At 44.8% G+C, this 12,640-nt stretch overlaps 1 protein-coding gene across 2 annotated transcripts in view; it reads left to right on the plus strand.

Annotated features, from left to right (window-relative positions):
* The window catches only part of MICU3 (mitochondrial calcium uptake family member 3), an 87,451-nt gene that overhangs the window by 59,608 nt on the left and 15,203 nt on the right, over positions 1-12,640 (plus strand). For both annotated transcript variants that reach the window (XM_061584118.1, XM_061584119.1), the window contains 2 exons: positions 4,571-4,679; positions 12,116-12,273. In XM_061584118.1, coding sequence (XP_061440102.1) covers positions 4,571-4,679; positions 12,116-12,273 — 267 coding nt within the window. The remainder of the gene's footprint in view (positions 1-4,570; positions 4,680-12,115; positions 12,274-12,640) is intronic.

Here is a 12,640-nt window from a genome sequence, read left to right on the forward strand (position 1 = left end):
TTTTAGTGCTTATCTTTTAGTGGGGTGGGTAGAATTTGTTCTTTTATAAATGTTCTTGGATAAGCATGTTTAGGTATTGTGTTTTATATGAAGCTTTAATAGCTTTTATGCTGTAAGTCGCTCTGGGACACCCTGTGTGAAAACCAATGAATGTTTTTATTTTCCACCCTTCACCCTGAGATCCCAGGGTGGGCAATGACAATTTAAAATAAATGTTATAAGAAACAAACTTTAAATGTAAATGTACTGCCTTCAAGTCGATTCTGACTTATGGCGACCCTATGAATAGGGTTTTCGTGGTAAGCTGTATCCAGAGGGGGTTCACCATTGCCTTCCTCTGAGGCTGAGAGGCAGAGACTGGCCCAAGGTCACCCAGTGAGCTTCATGGCTGTGTGGGGATTTGAACTCTGGTTTCCCAGGACAAAAACAACCAATGAGTACTGAGCATGCCCAGTGGCTAGGGAATGCTGGCTGACTGTTGGAGGGAGAAAAAAATGTAAAATGGGGGTGGGGTGGAATTGCTTTTCATGCACGTCCTACATGTTGAAGTAAAATATTTCAAATTGTGTTAGGTTCACCCATGATTGTCAATCTTTTTGGGGGTCAGGGCTCCCGTGTCTTAACAACTATGTGATGAACAGAACTTCTGCAGATGACTCCCTTTGGCACATGCTGAGGGGAAAAAGTCACCTCCTGAATTTCTGCTCATCATACCACTGTTAAAGTCACAGAAGACAAAAAGTTGTTAACTCTGTTCTATCATCCCTACCCACACCTTCTCAGTTATATATTTTTGACATAAACCATTCCATTTGTCTATTTAGTATAAACTGTTACCATTAAAGTTTTTATGATTTCCAAAATGTGTGTATATGCAAAATTCCAGCAATATCTATCTGAAATTTTTTTTGGATTATCTTTCTGTTGTTACTGTTTAACATAATCTATCCTAAATGACATTTTATTTACTTGACAAACTATCTGATATTACATGTACAGCTTTGTCATTTTTAGTGGACACTGTCTTTTAACACTTTTAGTATAGTTCTCTAATATTCTAACACAGGGTCATTTGTAGAAGGCCACTGTTGAGTGAGTAGTTCTTATAAGTGTCTAAACAGAGGTTTTCAAAGAACCTGGGCAGTTGCATAAATAAATAATCTTTCTGACTAATCTATTTGTTAGGAAACAAATGTGTTGCCTGCAGTAAATTTAAGCAATGAAGAGATCTAGAGGAACCTAAATGCATCAGTTCAAACCAGTAGGGTTGATGTTACAAGCAGCCCTTCAAGCATGGGATGCTTTGGATATAATTCATTCTGTTTGTTTGCAAAAGGATCAGGTTTGACTGTTTTAGAACTACTTGTAAACCGTTTGACTTCTTTTCAAATCACTACACTTTTCAACAGTCTTGAAATCTTACCTTGGGAGACTTAAAAAAAGAGAACCAGTAAGTATCATTTAGCAATTAGTGGTAGTTAAGAACTTGCCCTGGGCAAAAAAAAACATCCAAAGTGCTTGGGCATGACATAGATAGGGTACTCAACAAATTTACTTAAAGCATAATACTAAGAAGAAACACGATTGTGTGCTTTCACAGTGGTATAAGCACTTTAAAAATAGAAATGAATGAATACTAGTTACCGGGTGTGGGTATAACACTCAGCTCATGGTCCCCCCCACCCAAAGCAACAGGACTAAGGGAATAGAAAGAGAATTAGAGAGTAGAAGAAACCTGCTGCATATTTTGAATTCTGTAGATGTTGGCCTCATTTGCACATAATGCTTAGCTGTTGTATGCTTATCAAACAACAAGTTAATCACAAGTTGCCCCACAGATGATCAAACAAGCCATGACTTGTTTCTCCATCGTTTGTTTTAGTTTCCAGCTATTCTTCCCTTGCTCCTTTGTAGCTTGGTAAGTGTCTGGGATGGGGTGGACAAACAAACCATGGTTAAGGAAGGATGCTAGATTTGTACGTATTGCCAAGCCATGGTTGAAGTAATCCAAATTTAGTAAGTCAACAATAAATGATGGCTTCAGATCATGGTTTGTTGGCAGTAAGAAAACCATAGTTGAGCCACTAGGCAGGGTTTGGACAAACCATGGTTTTAAAAAAACATGAGTTGTGTGCCATAGTGGAATAGCCTTCACCAGCCTGGTACCCTCTAGGGTCCAGTCATTTGCATTATTTTGTGCTGATGCTGCTTGCTAGTTATACCACTACTTCTGCCCCTTTATTCTGGGATTTTTCAGAAGTGTTTTATGTCCGCTTTTTACTTACTATGTTGTCCTTGAGTTGTTAGTTTTCGATGTGAACCAGCTATTACCAATGGGAGCGACTTCCAGTCTGAAGCCAGTTTGCCATCCTTTTATCCCCACCTTCCTTTGCTGCCCTATCTTTAGCCTTGTAATCTCAGACACATGGAAGTGAATCAGAATGCAGTTCTATCCTCCATTTTACTCTCAACACCTGGAGAGTTACAAGTTTTTTTAATCGGACTCAGTGTGCACCTGCACAGCTGTACGTAATTTGACGGCTCTTTTCCCTGGACCTTCACTTTTCACTGGGGGGGGGATGAGGAATGTTTGTGATTGTATGCTTTTCCTCCTTTTTTGGGTGTGTGTGTTCATTTTCAGTGCACCCTGTACTGCACATGTCTCTGCGGTAAAAAATCGCAATTGGAAAATGTTGCCAGGGCTGTAGATTGTAATGAATGGTGAGCGTTCATTAATGTGCAACAGTATTTTATCGTGCATTTAGTTTCAAATTGCCTATGTGCACGTCCTTTTTTCAAGGAGCAAAAATCAAGCAAAGGAACACTGTAGTACACTATGGTCCTGGCCCCAAATCCAAAACCGTATATTATTATTAAGCACAAAACAGATATTTCCATTTAAAAATCATAAGCTTATTTAATACGTCTAATAGTTGTGCACGGGGGCTGGGGAGGAAAGCCGCACCTAATTTTATGTGCAAGTGACTGTCTGCACTGATGCAATTGTTTTTCCCTAAGTAAAAAATGTGACCTTTCAGACATCACCCACTTTCTGCATAGTTACAACTAATTCCATTGATGTGTGGTGCCGGACTGTATGATAAAGTAAGACAACACAGCACTCGAGACTTAAGAACATCCCACATTTGTTGTACTTCCCAGTGACATGAAACCATGATATAAACACAAGCGATAGAGCATGTGACCCGAGTGGCAATTGCATTTGCAAAAATATACAGTACAGTGATGCCTTGCAAAGAAAAGCGGTTTCAATGTGCATTGCACCCGTCTTGGACTACTGCTCCCATCATCGGACCACTGGCCATAAAGGCAAGATACTAGAAGGGTTTATACTGGGAAAGGATTTAGAATTGGAGCTTGCCACAATTAGGTTATTTATCTTGAAGTAAGGCAGCTACCCATGTCATCTCCCTACCCACTTAACCCATCTAATTATTTCCATTAACTTTGTATTCTGAGCCTGTTTGAGAGAGAATATCTGCTTAGATGACTGCTCCTATCCAAAGGGACTGAGTAGAAAGAAGAAGGCAACAGTCTGAATTCCAGAGTCTCATCACCTAATTCTACACTATATCCAGACTGAGGCTTTTCCCCCAATAAGACCCTGAGTCATAATCCTTTCCCTCAGAGCTGAATTGAGCAGTATTGGAGGGGAAATGTTCTAATACATCTCCCATCATCTCCCCTTCAGTGGTGGCCCATTTGTTAAGATAGTTGGGTTCTCTCTAGTTGTGGGATTTTAAAATGACTTTATTCATGGACAGAAGCTCAAATTGGAGATGAAAGTCTGGGTGTCTTATGTGACACATAACAGGATAGTCCCACTCCACTTTTGGAGAACAGTGCTTCATTTATTTGTCTTGTTTATACTGTTGCTGTTAACATTTGAAGATGGGTGTTCCCAAGTTAGAGCCATTCATAAAGCTCTGTTGCAGACAGTATACTGCATTTCTGTGGGTCAGGTTGATTGAATATTACACACTCTAATAAACCTTCCTCTCATCTGGCTGGAATCTAACGAAGTAAAAAGGGCTAGACAGTTACACTCCTTTGTGTTTGGTTGTATTGTGCTTACCTTCAAAGGTTTTACGGGCAAGTCTTCCTGTTTCAGCTTGGATGTTGGGAATACATCAATTTCACTAGAAATTTCAGAATATATAAAAAATCCTGTCTCTCAAATTTTAATCACTTCCAGTTTCTTAATTGACACTTCCACTTAACTCACGTTTAGAGTCTACTATAGTTTAAGTAATTCTAGTCTCAAATTACTCAAACTATTGAGTAACGTAATAAAATATTACCAATAAAGCTTCCATCAGTTTGGCCATATGGGAGAGGCCTGACTGTGCTCCTGAGGGAGGCATCCTTTCTGTACTAATACAGTTTGGCTTACAGCAGCAGGACTGCAATGCGGGAGGGGGGCTGTGAGAGGGATAGAGTTGTCTCCACTGTATGCTGACTATCAGCTATGAAACTGCCACCAAGCGATCACGGGGCTGCTGCAACTGCTCATTCTATAGTACTAATGCTAGTATTCTTTTATTCACAGGGCATTACGTTTGATGAATTCAGATCATTTTTCCAGTTTTTGAACAACCTAGAAGACTTTACAATTGCAATGCAAATGTATAATTTTGCAAACCGTTCAATAGGACAAGGTGAGAATATTTAATGTCAACATGTAATGCTTTTTATTATTAAAAGAAAAGAAGCCCATTTTGTTTAGCAGCCCTTCCACACTTGTGTCAGCATCAAGTATTGTTTCAGTTAGGATTTTTCCAATGGAGTTGGAACTTTCTGATAAGATTAGAAGTAGTTACAGCCTTCTGGCTATTCTGCCTCTCCGTCCTCCTCAAAATGTGTATGTATGGGATGGCATTTATTCATGTTTGCTACCTATGAGGTATGATACATCTGTCTATATCCAAGATTCCCCACCACCTAATATATGCAAGGATGGTAGGGATGATTCATCTGTATGACACATTTATATACCATTTTATAGGTATATTCTACACCCACAGTGGCCTTGTTTGCCTATAACTCTAGACCAGGGATGAGGGACCTGTGGTCCTCCAGATGGGGGTCTAAATTTCCCATAATCCCTGACCACTGGCAATGCTGTCTGGGGCTGATGAGGTTGGAAGTCAACATCATCTAGAGGGCCACAAGTTCCCCATCCTTGCACAAAATTATGGTTTAGCAAAATGAGAACAAGTCATTGTGTCCCTCAGGCTTCCCTCAAGCACTCATTGCCTGCTTTTTTAGTCTGTCTGCTGTTGCTTCTTTCCTTGAGGTCAGCCAGCTTCATGAAACTCCTGTCCTCTGAGACCAGGAGGCAGACTCTTGATTATCATTTAGATGAGGAAGAGCTACCCACTAGACCTTCAGACGATTTCTTTCCACAGTTAGAATTCAGGCAATGCTGAATTGCAGTTAATCTAAAAAGGGTAGGTGCTGCCACACTAAAGGTCCGCTTCCTATGTTGTGCGGAACAGACCTCCTGATAAGATGGTATCAGCAAGAGTCCCTCACCTGCAGAGCGTAGTGATCGACTGGGTATATAAGGGATAAGACGATCTTTCAGGTATCCTGGTCCCAAGCTGAATAGGGCTTTGTACACCAAAACCAGAATCTTGAACTTAGCTTGGTAGCTAATAGGTAGCCAGTGCAATTCATTCAGCAGCAGGGTGACATGTTGGCGATACCCTGCCCCAGTGAGCAGTCTTGCTGCCGCATTTTGCACCAGCTGCAGCTTCTGGACCAACCTCAAGGGCAACTCCACATAGAGCACATTACAGTAATCCAGCCTAGGGGTTGCCAGTGCATGGACAACAATAGTCAGGCTATCCCGGTCCAGAAACAGCTGCAGCTATCTGAGGTCACCTGGGCCTCTAGCAACAAAGATGGATCCAGGAGCACTCCCAGACTACGGACCTACTCTTTCAGAGGGAGTATGACCCCATACAGCAGGCAACTGACCAATTATCTGAACTTGGGAACCGTTAACCCACAGTGCCTTCATCTTGCTAGGATTCAGAATCAGTTTATTGTCCCTCATCCAGCCCACCACCAAGTCCAGGGAGCGGTTCAGGACTTGCACAGCCTCTTGGGATTCAGATGTTGCAGAGAAATAGAGCAGGGTATCGTCCGCATACTGCTGACACCTCGCCCCAAATCTCCTGATGACAGCTCCCAAGGGCTTCATATAGATGTTAAACAGTATGGGGGACAAGGTGGTACCCTGTGGCACCCCACAGCACAACTGCCAGGGGTCCAAAAGACAATCACCCAATGCTATTTTCTGAAAATGACCTTGGAGATGGGATACCCATCTCACCAAGTCAGCTCAGAAGAATAGCATGGTAATTAGTATCAAAAGCCGACAAGAGATTAAGTAAGGATAACAGGGTCACATTTCCCCATCCTTCTCCCAATAGAGGTCATCTATCAGGGCAACCAAGGCTGATTCAGTTCCATAACCAGGCCTGAACCCAGACTGGAATGCGTCGAGATAATCGGTTTCATCCAAGAGTACTTGCAACTGCTGTGCCACAACCTTCTCAATCACCTTCCCTAAAAAGGGAATATTTGCAACCTGGCACAAACTAATGAGTCCAAGGTGGGCTTTTTCCCTCCTGCAATGACACATTCACCACACCCTGGATCCACTCGGTCAAACCCCCTCAGCTATTTTTAATAAGCCAAGAAGGGCAAGGGTCGAGAGGACACGTTGCTGGCCACATTGTCGTAAGCACTTTGTCCATGTCATCAGGCCGCATCAGCTGAAACCGATCCCAAGCAGTTGCAGCAGACGTTGCACTGGACACCTCACTAGGGACTACAGTAGATGTGGGTGGGGCATCAAGATTGCTACAGAGGCGAGCAATTTTACCCTCAAAGTGCCTTGTAAACAATTCACAGTGGGCCTCCGGATGTTGTGCCCCAGACTGAGGAAGAGCTAGATCGGGGAGTGGAGTCAGATGAGGATGAGGTTCCTTGGGAAGCAGGAGGAAGGGAGAGTAACTGGGAGGCAGACCCCAAACTCCCATGCCCAGCACTTCCACGGATGCCGTTCCTGCCCTTCCTGTGAGTCCAATGCCAGAGCAGTTGGGAAGCAAATCCCCGATCACGCCATCCACAACCAGGCAGGAATCCCCGCTGGACACTTCAAATGCTTCCCAGCCAATCAGCATTCAGCTTCCACAGCCCGCACTGTCACCTAGAGAAGCCCCCCTGTCCAATGTGCTGCTTGAGGAGACTCGCCTCCCCCCTCACCTTGTGCGAGGAGGCACAAGAAGAGAGACTTTCAAAATGTGGGACTCAGACGGAGCTGCCGCTTGCGCACGAAAACCTTCCCTACTTAAGCCAGTGCCTTCTGAGGCACAAGTGCTGAGTCAACGTTCCCCAAACACTGCAGAGACTGCTTAGTTAGGATAGTTAGGAAAAGTAGTGAGACAGCGTAGACAGGTGAATGAAACGCACCACTTTGGATGTAACCATAACTTTAATAAAAAGAGAGAAAGACATCACCTCTCCTCAGTCTGAATCCTGAAGCTGCTCTGGGCAGGACAGCTTGACTCAGCCACCACCTCCCTTCACCGGCATTCCCATGACAGATGTCATGGAGGCCAGTGGCAGCACAGAAGAGGGTCTCCAGAGAACTGTCGAAATATTGTATGCAGAAGTCCAGAACCTCTGTGCAGAAACCTAGAATCTCCAACTCAAGAACCAGAATCTCCGAGCCCTGTTTAACCAAGCTGCTCAAGGGGGCGTGGCTCAAGCAGCCGCTCCGGCAGCCCATGTCAAAGCGCCAGTGGGATTGCCTCCACCCTATGGTGGCCAGAGTGACCAGTTTTCCATGTTCCTTGCTCAGTGTGAACTGTACATGCGAGTGCGTCAAGCCAAGTTCCCGAATGGTGATGTGAAGGTGGCTTTTGTTATCAGTTTCCGGGAAGGGGAAGCTGCCAAATGGGCTACTCTGTTTTTGGTGTGGAATGATCCTGTCTTGACCCAGTATGCAGCGTTCATTAACACTATGACTGAGATGTTTCGTGTTCCTCAGCGAAAGGAGACTGTGTCCTGTCAGTTGGGAACCCTGAAGCAGGGGGAAAGCTCTGTGGGGGTGTACATCAACACTTTTCGTGTCCTAGCACAAGAGATGGATTACAATGATTCTGCCTTGATGTATTTCTACCGGAATGGACTTAGCACAGAAGTCCTGGATGAACTGGCACATGCCTTCCCACCTGGCAGTTGATTCAGTTATGCCTGCAGATAGACAGCTGGCTTGAAGGTAGTTGGAGCACAAGGCAGAAGCCCCGCTTTCTCAGGCTCCCATACCATTCCCCCACGCCTGTTTCACCCCAGTATGGGAACTATACCAAATTGGATTTGCGGGGAGCTTACAATCTTGTGCAAATCAAGGGGGGGTTAAGTGGAAGACTGCGTTCAAGACTTGATATGGACAATTCGAGTACTTGGTCATGCCTCCTGGGCTTTCGAATAGCCCCGGGGTCTTCAAGAGTTTTAAGAATGACATCGTTAGAGACTATCTAGACCACTTCACTGTAGTGTATTTCGGTGATATCCTCATTTACTTGGACTCCCCAGCTCAGCACAGGGAGCATGTGCGGGCGGTGTTGCAACATCTCAGGGAACATCACCTCTATGCTAAGCTGGAAAAGTGCGGTTTTGATCTTTTGGGATACTGCATTTCCCCCACAGGAGTCGAGATGGACACGGGAAAGGTCCACAGCATTCTCATGTGGCAACCTCCCAAAACGAAGAAGAATCTCCAGCGGTTCCTGGGGTTTGCTAACTACTACCATCGGTTCATCACAACCTCCTCTGACAAAGCCACGGAGTGCCTGAAGGGCCCAGGGCCCTTTCACTGGATGGAAGCTGCACAAAGAGCCTTTGAGGAGTTAAAAGTCCTGTTCGTCTCTGAGCCCATACTTCAGCATGCGGATCCTACATGCCCTTTCGTGATGGAGATGGATGCATTGGACATGGCCATCGGAGCTGTGCTTTTACAACCAGCCAAGAAAGGGGAGGGTCTGAGGCAGTGTGCATACTTTTCTTGCAAGTTAACAAATTCCAAGCAAAACTATACCATTTGTGGGAAAGAGTTGCTGGCAATCTGTGATGCTTTTGAAACTTGGCGGCATCACTTGGAAGGGGCGCAGCATGAAATAGAGGTTCGCACAGATCATCGAAATTTGGAGAGTCTCCGCACCACACGTAAGCTGAACCAGAGACAAGTGTGTTGAGCCCAATTCTTTGCTGGCTTTCACTTCAAAATTCATTACATTTCACAGGTGCAGAATAAGCAGGCAGACACACCATCTCACAAGCCGGAGTATCTGGAGAATCCGACCCAGAGACTGCTGCGACTCATTATACCCCTTGAGAAGATGGTGATGGCTGCGTGCCAGGACTCCTGGTTTGAAGAGTTGTGTTCGGCACAGGAACTAGATCCTTTTGCTAAGGAAAAGCAGCTGGAGTTGGAGAGGCAGCTTCCTGGAAGCGCGGTAGACTTCATGCTAAGGGGGGGGTGCTGTATCATTACACAGCTGTGTATGTGCCCCCGGGAGAATTGAGAGCCAAGGTCCTACATCAGTGTCATGATTCTCCTACCACCGAGAACACCGAAGGGTCTAAAACTATTTCCGTGGAGTTGATGTCAACAGACCCCTAACAATACGGAAAAGCTCCACCAGACAGCTACTTGAAGATGCAATGGTGGCAGAAGTGGGCCTTCTTTCCCACCCACACTGTCACACAGTAGGTATGGTTATGATGTTTTACTCGTGCCACATCAACCTCACAGCACATCTTTTGCCACCTGCACTCTAGCCATTCTCCAGCCTATTTCATTGCCCTTAGTTCATGAGTATACCAAGGTGCAAACTGGACTCCCCAATGCCAGAGAGGGCACTCAGGGGTAACCATGTCAAGAGCCTGACATGCCTCACTGTTCCACAGCGTGACAAGGTCTTCAACATGGTCAGCTGCTCTATCTACTAAGAACTCCCCCAGGGCATTCAGGAATCCAGTGGATTCCATTAGTCTCCAGGGCAGACCATCTTAATCTGTCCACCACCTCTGCAAGAGAGGATCAGAGCTGTAAGTCTAAACTTCACCAGGAAGTGGTCTGACCATGACAGTGGGGTGACATCCACCACCACCCCATCTCCAGACCACCCCTTCCTCCAGCTGGAGCAAACACCAAGTCAAGGGTGTGCCCTGCCTAATGCGTCAGGCTGGTGGCAACTTGGTTGTCATGGAGGCCATGAATTACCAAGCTGGAACACTAGAGGCAGCTTCAGCGTGGACACTGAAATCACCCAGGACTATCATTCTAGGCTCCTCCAGTACCACACCCGTGATGGCGTCTGCCAGCTCAGTAAGAGTAGCTGCTGAGCAGCAGGGTGAATTGTACACCAGCAGCAACCCTAGTTTACTGCTTCCTTGTCCCGTCACCAGATGCAGGCCCTCACAGCCAGCTCCATGACAGAGGGGTTTCCTGGTGACAAAGATGGAAGTTCTGTAAACTACAGCAACTCCAGCCCTGCCCCGTCCCTGCAGCCTGTGCTGGTGTTGCACCGAGTATCCAGGTGGACAAAGCTGGGTCAGATCAACACCTCCCAGCTCACCCACCCAAGTCTTGGTAATGCACACCAAATCAGTACCTTCATCCATGATCAGATCATGGATGAGAGTGGTCTTATTGTGTACTGATCTGGTGTTAAACAGCAGACACAGGCCAGTGGGCACAGCAGATGAGCAAGGAGGAACCAGTCTATGAGATGAGTGGGAGCGAGGAACAAGGCATAAATAGCCTTCTCTTTGTCTTCTGTGGTAATTCACCACCTCACCATGGCCATACCTCCCTCTACCCATGACCACTGAAATTGGGGTGGCATCACACATGTTCTTCCTTACTAAGACTTCTCCTAAATACCTGATATGTACACAACAAGAACCCACCAACAAAACCTTCCTGAACCAGTTATCCCAGTAGGCTTCTGAAAGAATTAGAAACAGTTATGTCCACTCAATATCTTTCACACAGGGCACACCTACTTCCCCCCATCTCACACCCAGGGAGGGCTAGCCTTCTGCCAGTTGCAGACTCTCACTCTTAAGGCATCTGGTGACTTTTTCCTATTGTTCAGTCCACTGCACAGGCTCTCACCCTGCGCAGGAACTACACATTCACCATATGCCCTCCCACTACCAATCTCCTCTAGATTGGTTTTTTAAAAATAGAAGGAGGTAGTGCCTTCGCTCTCAGGGCTTCCTAAGGGGCTCCCCAAGGGCAGCTGGGCTTTTATGCCCCCTGACCCACCAGGAGCTAATGCAAGAGGCTGCAAGATTGACTGCAGCCTCTCTCTGGAGCGAGGGTCAGCCAGGGGGTCCCAGTCCTTGGAGCACTTACCTGGGACCTCAGCTGTGACAGCAACCCAGAGGAATGAACAAGCAAGCAGCCAAATGCTCATTTACTCCCAGGGCAGGTCTTCCCAGTCCCTCAGTGCCATAAGTGTTCACTTACCATCTTTTTTTTAAAAAAAAAGACCTGAGTAAGCAATGTGCCCCTGAAACTTCTCACTGCTCTCAGAAGAGGGAAGAGCACAACAAATTTCATTTTAATAATACCCTTTAACCAATTTAGTGAAGATTTTAGAGCCTGCATTTTAATATGTTGCATTAGCAGTTGCTTCTTTTGAAGAGATTGCCTGTACAACTATAACTAGTTGGGAGGAAGGGCAGGATATAAATTTAATAATTAAATAAGGCTCACTTAGAAGGTAACTTTCTTGACAAATATACACACACACTCACCTTGGGAGGTGGTGGGCTCTCCAACACTGGAGCCATTCAAGAGGCAGCTGGACAGCCATCTGTCAGGTATGCTTTAATTTGGATTCCTGCATTGAGTAGGGGGTTGGACTTAATGGCCTTATATGCCTCTTGTAACTCTATGATTCTATATATGACAGAGACTGAGTTTTTAAAATGAAAATCAAGTAGCAATCACTGTGTTACATGTTGATCTTCTGTTAGGTGCTAACTTGTCTTGTTTCCATAGATGAGTTCAAGCGTGCAGTATATGTAGCTACAGGTTTGAAGCTTTCACCACATTTGGTGAACACAGTCTTCAAGATATTTGATGTAGACAAAGATGATCAGCTGAGCTACAAAGAATTTATTGGTATAATGAAAGACAGATTGCATAGAGGATTTAGGGTAAGAATATGGATGATCTCTTAATCACAAATGAAATGTGCTATAATTATGACTGATATATTAGAACCTATACTGTTTAATAGTGTTGTTTCCATAATCATTTCAAATGTAGGTATTCCATAGAGTTACACTTTTCTCTTCAAACTGAAAGGGTTTCCAGAATTGTATCACATCGATTTTTCTTTTTAAGTTGGGTGTTTGTGAGTGGGTGTATGAAAAATTAAGAGTATCTATTTAAGTAAGTGTGTAGTCTGTGAAATGAAACTCATCCTTAATTCATGGTTCTTGAAGTTAAAACTATGTCTGTATGTGTTTTAGTTTACTAACCCTTAATTTACAGAACTGGGATTTGTTGTTGTTTTTCTAT

The sequence above is a fragment of the Rhineura floridana genome, chromosome 9, assembly GCF_030035675.1.
Source record: "Rhineura floridana isolate rRhiFlo1 chromosome 9, rRhiFlo1.hap2, whole genome shotgun sequence".
NCBI classification, from domain to species: Eukaryota; Metazoa; Chordata; class Lepidosauria; order Squamata; family Rhineuridae; genus Rhineura; species Rhineura floridana.